At 39.2% G+C, this 12,902-nt stretch overlaps 1 protein-coding gene across 3 annotated transcripts in view; it reads right to left on the bottom strand.

The window, feature by feature from the left end:
- sema3g (semaphorin 3G) overlaps positions 1 to 12,902 on the bottom strand; it is an 84,084-nt gene that overhangs the window by 43,400 nt on the left and 27,782 nt on the right. For all 3 annotated transcript variants that reach the window (XM_042491429.2, XM_042491430.2, XM_088082401.1), the window contains 2 exons: positions 8,864 to 9,024; positions 473 to 535 (listed from right to left, as the gene is read on the bottom strand). In XM_042491429.2, coding sequence (XP_042347363.1) covers positions 473 to 535; positions 8,864 to 9,024 — 224 coding nt within the window. The remainder of the gene's footprint in view (positions 1 to 472; positions 536 to 8,863; positions 9,025 to 12,902) is intronic.

The raw sequence follows: 12,902 nt of genomic DNA, 5'->3' as shown, positions 1-12,902 counted from the left end.
TACTGTCAGAGTTCAAATTACATGAAACAGCGATGAGAATCCAAATGGAGACACTGAGGCTCAGCTGGTAGAATAAAACTCTGCCAAAACAGGCAGGTAGTCAGGCTATGGGCAAACACACTCAACAATCAACAAACAGACAGGACATTGGCAGCTGAGTTAGTTACAAAGGACAGGAAGGAAACAGGTTTTGACAGCTACAGAAGCAAAGCAACAGACAATCTTGCAAAGACTGTCTGAAAACTGGCCTCTACTGTATATAGCGTTTACTCTGAGGCTTTCAGGGAATAAAAGGCAGCTTTGTAGGCTGGTGTCTGTGATCTCTGGAGAATGGAAACTTGAGGACAACAAGAGGGCAGGTGGAGCGGGACAGTGAAAGAAAGGGTATGAGGTTGTCTCTGGGTGCATTCAGGCACATATATTTTAATGGAAATGTCTTAAACCAGGCAGGAATTAAAAGTCAATCGCTTACCTGCGGATCCTTCCCCGTTTGAATGCAGTCCTCTCTGTTGCCAGGTAACGGGGGCCAGTAGATCTGTGAAGGAAGAGAAAAACGAGTGCTGATTAATGATCCCATAACTTGGAAGTCATGCAAACAACGATCTTATTCTGCAATATTGCAAAATGTAATTGCTGTGTTGAACCCACTCATGCTCTATGTGACTCTGTTAATGCAATCAAAACATACTAATCAGCACATGTATTGATACATTTTGAATTGTTTTCACTGCAAATCGAGCTCTATAGCAATTAGAGGCAAATTGAGCAGAGCATATGCTCTACATTTGATGAAACAAAGGCTTTGAAATGAAGCGCCAAAGACTGTGTGAGCTAACTCTTGGCTTGTAAAGCTGAAACCTTGACTGAAACATGACAGACACACTTATCATTTCAGTATCAGCCAAGAGGATAATTTTCATTTTCTAAGTCTAGGTTTTGAGATACTTTGTCTCTAATATTTCTGCATTCACTTCAACAATACAACAGTGATGAAAAGAAATTCAGCCATAAAAATAATACTAATAAATATCAACAGCAGTGTGTCTTTTCAGAAACAATGTCCAGGTTACCATGGAAAGCACATTGTGTTCACAGTGACCCTTTTTAGTTGCAACTACTTTCTGTTTAATAAATAGACCCTATAAAATATCTTATGTGGCTTATCCAAAATAACAGCACATTTTTGTGACTTTCTTTTTTTTTAATGCTCTGAATACCATTCATACAATTCCTTTCTCCTCTATTGGTTGGGTTAAGTCACGGTAATTATCAAGAAATTAAACAAATTCATTTAGAGAATGGCAGCTAAGACCAATTTCAGTAATTGATTTTTTTTCCCCACTACATCAAATACTGCCATTATTTACAGAACAAGTTACATGATTTTGCTGCTGAGATATGTGAATGTCCCTCTCCTCTACTTTCATACTACTTGGAGGCAAACTTTGCTGATTTTCAACCTGCTCTGTGTCAATGTAGTGTGTGCAAATGAATAATTGATTGATAAATGATTCCCCTCGTGTCATAAGCACCAGAGCTCCTCTCTCATTTGCCAGTCCAGTCACCCGGTGGACTTTTGATGGCAAATGGGCGGGGAGCTCTGGCCACTCGCGGCACAGCGAGAAACCAAACACTCCTGATCTGCACACACTGTGATGACACAGAGCTGGTTGAAAATCTGCAACTTTCCTTTCACAATCAGAGTTAGACCTTTTGATTAAGACTGACGTACCTAATTAAAAAACAAACATGCTTTTATACCCAATTATATGCTGTTGAAGTATTTCTCGTTGAAACATTAGGAAACACTAGACTTGCTTACTACAGACGATATGTACTTAGCTACAATAATAGGAAATAGAAACATTGGGAGTCTTTGTGATACTATGATAGACTTTAAACTGGTTATACTGCAGATGTAATTTTACAAGTGTTGACTCCAGAGCCTCAGTCCCCTTCAGTGTCAATCTTCTGTTCTGTGCCTAGAAATAAAAGTAGACCATTGGCTAGAAAGAAGCAGGAAATCTTTGCTGAGCCAACCCTTCATAGTATCCTAACAAGACCATCTGGAGCTTAAAAAAAAGGATAAATAAATAAAACGCTCTTCAATTTTCAACTCAAGTTCTCACAGTATAGATCCAAGATTTCCTGATTATGAAAGTCCCAGGGTCTTCGTCTCATTCTTCCAATTCAACAAGATGAGGTGAATCTCAGATACGCATGAAATAGAATTTGGACCTGAAACAATGGGACTAGTTTTCACACTGCTTTCAGCAAATGAAAAATGAAATTGAATTGCCACCGAAGAGGAAAGCCTGAATCTGTCCCAGTATTGAGACAAAGCCATGTGTGATACTGTAGTTTCTTGCAGACTAACAGAGGTTTTCTTTCAGACAATAAGTCTTTGTCTGGAAATTGACTTTGTTTTGGCGAACAGGGAGAAAAGAAACCAGAGAGGAAAACAAACGCTCCTGACTTGCATTTCTATGCCTGATTATGTTCAGTGAGTATGTAGACTGAGAGCATGTGCTTGTGTGTCAAGGGGCCACTGTGGAAGCTGTAGGATTCTTAGAAGTGTGTGTGAATGGAAAGTGATAAAGCAAGAGAAAAAGATAGGTGAGGCTTTATCCTTTTTTGCCCTGAATTTCATTTTGGCAGTAAAGTTTGAAACATATTTTGTCTCCTCTATTATATATTTCAGTTTATCACGGGCAGTCCAGTGGACTCAGTGTAAATCAAGATGACGGAAACCTGGCTCACCAAAAATTTTAAATTCTCTTCTTCTCAAACAAGTTCTGTGTGGATTAAGAATGTGTGAATGTGTTTTTTCTAATTAGAGAGTGAAGTGAGTACAAATATTTGTAGTCTACAGACTTATGTGGGATCAATCTTTTTTTTTTTTTTTTTTTACAAATATATGTCCAGTTGCACACAAGATTTGTGAATGTCAGTTTTATGTGTTTTCTATGAAACGTAACGCCAACCTTGATGCTTCAGGCACAATAATAGATCTATGATTAATCATCATATACATAGTTTATATTTGCAATAAATGTTTTCTTTTGGTAAAGTCAACACATTTTGTTCAACTTGGACTTTGATTTGATTGTGTGATAATTTTATACGACAATATGATTTGATTCACCTTAATGTAAACAGTATTACCATGGCAAATTGTATTCAGCTTGGCTGGTAGAAATTTTACTCTATATAAGGAATGTTTGTGAGATACTTTTATAGCCTTGGGTACAATTTTTCATTAAATATGAAGTTACTAACTGAGTTTATTGTATGCAGAACTGTCAAAATGACAATTGTTGTATGGGACGTTATGTACCGGACATTTCTTTTCTGAGCCTAGTTACCTCCTGGCCTGGCCAAGAAATAACTCAACAAATGAATTGTTGTTTTCACACTTTGGTTTTTGTTTAAATGTGTCGGTGAGCTTTAGAGGTGCCAAGAGACTGATTTTGTTACCACTGGAAAGAGCCAGGCTGGTTCCCCACCCATTCTAGTTTTTGTGCTAAGCTAAATTAGGCGGCAACTGCCTGAAAACTTATATTTACCATGTCATGTCTGTACATTCTCAAAATGTTTTTTTTGTGTGTGTGTAAAAACTGTATATAAAAAAGATATTACTGCAAACTTGATTTTGATAGACAGCTCCCTCTTCACACCATCTGACTGAAAATATGGGAATCCATTAGAAACAGTTTTCATGCCTGACTAAAATGAATAAATAAATTATGCCTATACTAAAACTTGGCCTGAAATGGTTTGGATCCCTGGACCAGACATCATGCTGGACTGATATGAATGCATGACTGTAGAAAGGCCTGGCTCTCACACAGTCTGACCCAAAGCAGTCTGATAGCATGCCTGACTCACATTGATATACTATGAAATCAGGCCCTGCCTAAAACCTGGCTGGCTATGGTCTGAGTCAGTGTACTGCAATATTCCATCCATCGTCTAAGCGTCTCGCTCCGCACGCTTTAGGAAATGTGGCCGACCTCCACCAGCCACACGTTCCTTCCTCTGTTTAACTGTTTCTTGACACTTCATGAATTTGACTCTACCTCTTCAAAGTGCTCTTTAATTTCTAATCCACCCTCAGACATAATTCACATTTGTTATGTCTTTGATCTTTGAACGTGAGGGAGTGTTAAGTTTAACTTCAGAGCTGGAAACAAGTGAGCCAAGCAGGACAGTAACAAACACAGGCTGTCCTTTTAACTGCGGGTCATAACCTTTAACTGCCTCTGGGACTAAACAGGACCAAAAATGTCAGTAGCTTCAGGCAAATTATTTAAAAAGTCAGCAAAAATCACAAAAATATAAAAACCATCAAAAGTCATCTTTGTTCATGTGCCTGCTGCTAAACAACCTGTAAGAGATCAAAACCCTACAGTATATTTTACACTTTAGATTAAACCAGCAGAGGAAACAGACTATATAACCCCTGAAAATGTAATAAACTCATCTTGTTTAAGATATATTAAATAAATGCATTATTCCACTTATATTTTTGCTATGATTTCCATATTCCCCATGGCTATACATGTCACAATTTTGTCTATGTGCACTCAACTTGTAACTCTGTTGGGACAGGCTTCTGTATGTAGCAACATCATGCTGCAGCATGCTGATGTAAGCAGATGCATTTCCATTTACTCAGTTTTGCACAAAACCATCTGTCTTTTTTGTCAGCTCAGTGTTGCTGAGCCAAAGTAAAATTTGGCACAGGCAGACAGATGGAATCATGGGTTGTAATGAGTTTATTTTTGACTGAATCCGGATGCAACAAAGCTTAAGTTGCCTGATTTTAATATTGGATTGAAATATTGTAAGAACCTTTGCACTCTGCAATCCTACAACTAACTAAAAAAATAGTCCCTGGGGAGCAGGTTAACATTTCAACACAAACTCTGCTTTTATCAACAGGGCACTTTTTACATTGTATTCTTTCGAGGCCAAAGGGATTATTCCAAAATTAAGATACACTAAGTAAACTGGGCCAGAAGCCAGGAAACACAGCAATACAAGATACACGACGTGAAGTAAACTGAGTAAAATAAAGCAGCTGTCTGAACGTGCTGAAACATATCTGACAGGTGGCAACCACATTTCCACACCACAAAAAAGACATACATAAAAACATTTTATATACAATAATCAAAGATGATATATCAAATACCAACCTACTCATGTTTTAAGGAAGGAGACAGTGGAATATTTATTCCATCACATAAAACATTTACATGAACTGAATCACTATTTGTTTTAGTTTTTCCTGGGTAATTATCATTAAGTAAACTGTTTCACTTCCAAGATTTGATTCAGTATGAACTGGATCCAGAGAAAACACACTCATGCACTATTCTAATGCCATCTGACTTGCTTTCAACCAAAGCCTCATGTATGGAATTAAACCTTACTCCCATTTCCAATTTGACCACACTGTTGGTCAGAGTTACAGTGGAGAGGGTGGCAAATTAGGTTTTTTATGCCAAAGAGATATTACAAGCTTTTGTAGGCAAAGTTTGGGCTGGAGAAATACAAGCTAGTTTAATAGACTGTACAGTATTGTGCAACTTCATTCTGGTTGTGAAAACTCTGAATGTTTTTTTTTACAAAGTTTACAAACTGCTTCATTTAGTGTTTTTACTAGTTTAATCATCTGGCCCATTTGTTTTAGAGAGGGGGAAACTTCTGTGGATAATTTAGCTCTTGGTGAAAACCTCCTGAACAATGAACACTGAAGGAATCAGGACCTTACAGTTTACACCTGGGAGAAGTTTCTGCTGGTTGCAATCTGCAGTCCTCACTCCTATTCCACTAAATCCTTCACACCATTCCTTGAATATCAATAATATCAACATGTGTTGTTTGAGTGGTATTTTCTCTAGAGAGGGCAAACACAGCGAATATTCATTTCATTTTTTTGTTTGTTTTCTTCTCTCCTTCTCTCAGTGCTGGTTTATGGTTTAGTATTTGGCAGATGTGTCATCTTATAAACCTTTGTTTCATTGACCTGGCATCGCAGATAGATTTCACAATGGCTGGCTCTGATAGATGCACGGGCATTAAGGCTCAAATGTCTTGCAGCAAACTAGAATATCAGCAAGCTTCTTGCTTGATCATCCGCCAAGACAGAGAGCAGTGAGAGGAGGTAAGGAGAGGAATTAAAGGGTGGATAAGGTGGGCGACATCTGGTTCTCTGTTTACATAAATTCCCTGTTCACCCATTCACTCTGTGTCATCCCACTCTCTTTGACCCATGTATGAGCACAGATAGACACACTTAAAAGCACACACACACACACACGTGGACACACAGTGCTGGTCTCAGGTTGAGTGCTGAAGCACAGCACTGTATTTTGTTTTAGAGAGAGTTATCTTTGTTCTGTGCCGACTAGAAACCAGTTTGATGAAACAGAGTGGAGATACTGGGCGCCCTACTGGAGACTGAAATATTAATTCATATATGCTGCATATTTTCCCCGAACTATGCTCCTACAGATGAAATGAAATCCTATTTTAATTTAGATCAGCTCATTTCCTCTTTTGTCGAAGCCTTCCAATAAAAACGCTGAAAACTCATAAGCTGTAACTCACAGGTATAATAATTCCACAACTCCACAAATCACAGCTAAACTTCTATCTGTGTCCTCTGTTCCACTGAATATATACATGACAGATGAGATACACGTTTTTCCATAATTGTTAACATGCTGAATCTGGTCTACACTGCCAAAGCACTGCATCACAGTGACATAAACTCTGTCATTCTTGAAATGAGTTAGTAAGTTTAGTTAGAAATACAAGATCCAATATTTGTAGGTGTAATTAAATTGGTAATAATCAGTTTTGAGGAAGCTACCTTGAAAGACTAGCTTTGCATGTACCAATTACTTCACACTGGAAGAAGTTGAACTAGCTGTCCTGAGGAGAAATCTAGTTTGGTTTACTAAATCTACTTAGAAAAAGTTTAAACTGCATCACTTTGTAAACAGATCATATTGACAATGTACATGTTATAACAAATAGCCTACAAACCAAAATTGCCATCTTGCAGTCGTATGCCTCAGTACACCAGTTAAGTTGCACTTTTTTATCCTTTCGGATGTAAAATTCCATCACTTTCTCATTTTATTTTACTTGACATTTGTGTGAAAATGAGTCATAATGAATGAATGAATTCTTGAGTTATGGTCAAAAACATGATTTGTGTGGTCACCATGACCTTGACCTTTGACCTCCAACTGTCAAATTCAAGACAGTTCCTTTGTGCCAAATTTGAAGAAATTCCCTTAGGGTGTACTTGAGAATGGCGTTCATGAGAAACAGACAAATGCAAGGTCACAGAGACCTTGACCTTTGACCACCAGATTCCATTCAGTTGATCCTTAAGTCCAAGTGGATGTTTGTGCCGAATTTGAGGATATTTCTTTAAGGCGTTCTTGAGATATCGCCCTCACGAGATTGGGATGGCGAAAATGCCGCATGCCAGTAAAAAATGCAACTCAACTGAGTTTCTTGCAAAAAATGAAGTGCCCACTTATTCACAGCCCATGAACCAAAAAAATAAATAAAACACCGCACTATTCATGGGAAAGTGCAAGGAATGTCATGCAGCATCAGCATCAGTCAGACATCTGCCTTCAGAAATTGGAGGGTGCATGAGACCAAGCAGGATTACGCAGTTAACCAAGTTACTTCTTAAATAGTCTGAACTTAATACTCTTAACTTTTGTCGACAAATAACAATAACGAATACTTATGACTAATTGTGGTCAAATGGGTGAAAATACAGTCGAAAATGGCGATTAAATTTTAAAAAAAAGTTTCCTTTCCTTTTATGGACAAAAAATGCTGCAGTAGTTCACTACACAAAAATGGCAAAAAGGTAATTTAACCACTTAAATCACCTAGTCCTAATATGAATGTAGTTCAGCTATCAACAAGCTAAACTACCAGTCCAATTACATGTAGTTCAATACTCCCCAACATGGTAATAATAGCATTATAGCATTGCTCTCTCTCTGTTAGTCAGACTCCGTGTTTGATGACAGTGGAAATCTGCGGCTCACTCAACAGATCTGACTTCTGGATCATAATTCATCTTTCATGTCTTTCTGGTGAGCCAAGAAACTGTAACTCTTGCAGCAGAACCGCTGTGTTTGACAAGCCTTTGTGACAAATTAAACATAGGCTACAGATTAAAGGTGACGTTGGTGGAATAACAAGCTTTGATTCATGACTGACTGCACTTTTACAGGTGTTGAGGTTGAAGAAATGTTTTGGCAAAGGAAGGAGATCAAATTTGACTCGTTCAGAACAACCCTGTCATAGATCAGGAGAAAAGAGTTGCATATCTGAACTTACTGCTTTTATCAAAATTTCTGCATGTATACAAATTTACCTCAGAAAACAGGTGGCTGACGCATTATTTTTATCATTTTTTGCTAAAAAGTGAACTTTCTTTAAGCTTTCTTTAATATTTGCAGCACTGTTTTCTGTTTACGTTTCAGCGATGATGCAATAGCAGTGATATAAAATAAAATCGGTGTTTGAGTCACCACGTATATGGTTGATTTATGAGTTCAGAGTGCTTTAACAGATGTTCTGCAGAGAGGAAATTCTGGAAAAACACAATATTGTACGCCTATCTCTTCGAGTCATATATTATCTACCGCAGATTGAAACCACTTGCAGAGTCACAGCGACTTAAATCAAACTGGAATGATGAATGTAGACCGTACAGTAACTAACCTTTTACAAAACATCAATCACCAGAGTTGAATACATTAAAATACTACAGTAACTAACTGATATTATTTACTGTCTCCAAAAGCCTCACCTCTTTGGACTCGCTGCTGGCAGGTCCCAGCATGAGAGAGTACAGGATGTCTTTCCCTCCCAGGAAGAGGCGGTCACGGTACTCATCCAGAAAGACGGTGGTAAGAGAAAGCTGGCTGTGATGACCGCTGAAGATAGACGACCTGTTGGTGGACAGCAGGTCTGCAAAGAGAGAGAGAGGGGAGAACAGGATGATTGGTACGACAGAAACATATCTCTTTACATTATTTTACAGCAAATTTAAGAAATTCCCTTTGAGGACTGAAGCATAAAATTCAAGCTGGAGCTCAAACAGAGAGAACAATGGTGAGTTAAACAAGTTATGATAGCGATGAAGAAGAAGAGTGTCTTCTGTTCTCTCACAGGACGCATTACTGATGGATTGTAAAACTTTTTTGACACTGAAGCCTTAATGACTGTTGTCAGCATAAGGGACTCTCGCCCCTGTTGCTAACCAACAGATACATTTACATCAGTTCAAATCATTTAATGTTATTTGATATGGAATTCTGCTGCCTGACCATGCACAAGCACTGACTGGCAGGGTGTTAAGGCTGGGCACTTGTTTTATTCCTGGCATGCTGAATGTAAAGCATTTTGCGAGACATCAATTTGTTCGCCCATGAATAAACATTGAAAAAACATGAGGAGACTGCTGATGAATGTATTATTTTAAGAAGGTTTTAAAAATGATTTTGCCCAGGCCTAACCACAAGGGAACTAATTTTTAAAGACTGATCTGATATGGGAAGATCCATCTTCTCAACACCTTAACATTGGCTCCCATGAGCTGTCCCTGCCTATACATTAATCAGGCGGCATTCTGTTCACACTTACTGTACTGAAAGTGATATGTTAAAGTGAATACCATAAAAAAAAAAGCACGTCTCCACTGAGAATCCACATGTTGGAACATCGCCTTTTGTTCCGCTCTACACTATTTGTCTCCAAACCTTTCCTGTTGCTGCTGTCAACACTTCATTTGAATTAAGGGATGTTCCAAGAAAAGATCTACAGTATAAACCAGAACAGGATATATGAATCTTTATTAATCTGTGATGGAATGCAGCAAAAACCAGGCAGTAATTCATCCTCAAAGCTGTAATGCCATATCACACTAACTAATAAAGCTCTCACAATGATTCAGGCGGAGAAAGCCTGTTCTTACACCCAACACGTCAAATACGGCCATTTCATCAGTGGACCTCAGCATCAGATATCAATGCATGGAGGCACCCTTTGCAACAGTATGATACGCCCAGAACCCAAGAGAGAGTGACCCATTGTGGCAGAATGATACACACCGGGCTGTGGCTGTTTCAGATCCAGCAGCAACAACCATAGAATAAAGACAAAGAAAATCTTTATATTGTTGGATGGGTCTAACAAACATCGGACTTTAACCAAGGGGCCTGCTGTTCCTTTTTATCTTTCCAGTTATTTTAATATCAACGTAGTGTGCTAGTATGGGTAGCATGCTTCGCTAGAGACATAAGTCACATGGCGTATCACATGACGTTACATTATGTTACTTATTTTAAGCTACACCATCATGTTATTAGCAATTTAACATCAAAAGGGGTGTGTTTTACCAGGTTTTACCCATGTTGAAAGTTTAGTTTGTAAATGACTGTGTATTTGACCAGCAGAAACTGTAATTTTTCTTTGAAAAGGTAAGTGTACTTAAAAAAAAAAGTGGCAATGCGTGTAATAAGCAAAAAACAACAAGCTGTCCCTGAACATCTAAAACTGATGCATGCTGATGTAAAAATATGATGTGCTTCTCGCACATCATATTTTGACATGTAGGTCAAAGCGGCAGTATTTGAGCCATTGGGATAAGATTGTGTTGGGAAGACTATACTCTGCATGCTTTGGCCTGTAATTTATTTCTCATACCATCTGCCATTCAATACTCTCGTGCATGCTAAATCGCAATTTCTTGCTGTCATTGTCCGGCGTTGTCAATTGAAATATTAGCTGTTGTATCAACTTATCAGAATTAACCAACAGCACATTGACACACCTTCATTCTTAGCCTATCATCTTGCTGCTTTTTGCCTTTACTTCTTCATTAGCTGTGCTCCACCTCCACATCAATGCCTCGGCTTCACAGATTCATCAACCTCATCAACCTATCAGTCTCAGCAGAGTCAGCAGCCATCACCACCATCAGTGTCTGGACCTCAGGGAATTTATCTTACTGCTGCTCAGGGTAGACGTCCCTTAATTTCAAAATCTCCCTGCAGAGTCTCAGAGCCAAAGCCTTTCTGTGTTAATCATCATGTATCATCTGATAATCTGCACATGTGTAATTGTATTAAGCAATCATCTCTACTTCATTCTGTATACATACTGTATTTGAATCCAGTGACCCCAAACAATTTGAAAAACTCTACTACTGAAAAGCTATCTGAGGTGCATGACTTTATGAGAGCACTCACTCATGGTACACACTTCCATATAAGTTAACATGTATCAGTGGGAGAGCAGGAGTCCGTCTGCACACACCAGCTTGCACCTGGCTCTCCTCTCTGATCTGGCAGCAGCTTCAAAGTCAAAAGGTTGATGCAACAACTCTGCAGGAGTGGTCGGGAGCGGGTTGAATTCAAGTTCAGCTATACATGGGGTGTCTCACACACACACACACACACACACACACACACACACACACACACACACACACACACACACACACACACACGCACACACACACACCACAAGTACATAAACAGCAGCAAGCTCTCTGGTTCTAAGCCTGTCAAACTCCCATAGCTTGAGAGACTTTCTCACACAAACACGTATTACATCTCCCTAACTTACCTTTTCCTCATGACTCTCCTTCTGTATCACCTCTCTCTCTCTCTCTCTCTCTCTCTCTCTCTCTCTCTCTCTCTCTCTGTCTCTCTTGCAAGGTAACGAGATGAGGAGAGAAATTCAAGTGTGAGAGGATGTCTTCGGTATGCCAAACTCGCTGGAGGAGTCTTTCAGCTCAATCGGCTTTCAGTCTACCTCTCATCACTCGTCTGTCGCACTCGTTATTCCTCTCTCTCTTTTTTCACTCAGTCCAACATACACACACAGACATACACACACACACACACACACACACACACAGACATACACACACACAGTGAGAAAGTAAGTGAGAGAGTAGGCTCAGTCACTCACCACTCAGCCACGGTACTGACTGAGTGAAGCACAGGGGCCTCCTGTACCAGTGACACCTTGTCCATCACTGGGGCCTTGTACATACACACACACTTACACACACACACACGCGCACACACACAAATGATTTGTTTTTGTTAGAGTTCTCCATTTCTTAAGCTTCCATACACACCTGCATACGTTACAGTAAGGCTGCACACACACACACACACACACACACACACACACACACACACACACATTCCTGAGATCCTCCTCATTACAAGTGCACAAGAAACTTTTACAGTGATAGGAGAACACTTTCAACAGTTTAACATTTTATCGTGTTTTTTCTTCTATATATACTCCCTAACAGAACCTTTACAGCATGAAAATCAAAAACAGCCGACCGACATGGAAGCCTGTTAAACGTTGTTGCACCAAATCCTCTGAAGACAGTGATTAGGGGAATACCTTTTTTTTTTTTTTTTAAAGACTGGATGTAAAACTTTAAAGCTGCTGGCAGAATAACTGGGAGACACACGAGCGGGAAGACATTAGGGAATATTCTGTAGGGAGCGAGAGAGTTAGAGGGAGTTGGAGAGTGGAAGATAAAGTTGGAGAGGGAGAGGGAAGGGAAGGGTATTGTGGCTTTTAGCGGCTGGTAAAAGTCAGAACATAATGAGTGGGAAAGGCAGAGAAAGCCACAAGAGAGACAGAGAGCATAGCGATGTATGATGGATTTATTAGGACTGACAAGGTTAGCAGGAAACATATGATGAGGAGACAGTGGAGATAACCTTTCGAACTGTTTTACATTAGATGATGGAGTTCTGTGCCAGTGCACGATACGCCTCTTCCTACCAAATGTTTTATTTCCTCAGTGTAGT

Source organism: Plectropomus leopardus, chromosome 9 (genome assembly GCF_026936395.1).
Source record: "Plectropomus leopardus strain MGB_pleo_1.0 chromosome 9, ASM2693639v1, whole genome shotgun sequence".
NCBI lineage: Eukaryota > Metazoa > Chordata > Actinopteri > Perciformes > Serranidae > Plectropomus > Plectropomus leopardus.
The sequence above is the reverse complement of the archived record's forward strand: the minus strand, read 5'-3'. Positions and strand labels throughout refer to the sequence as shown.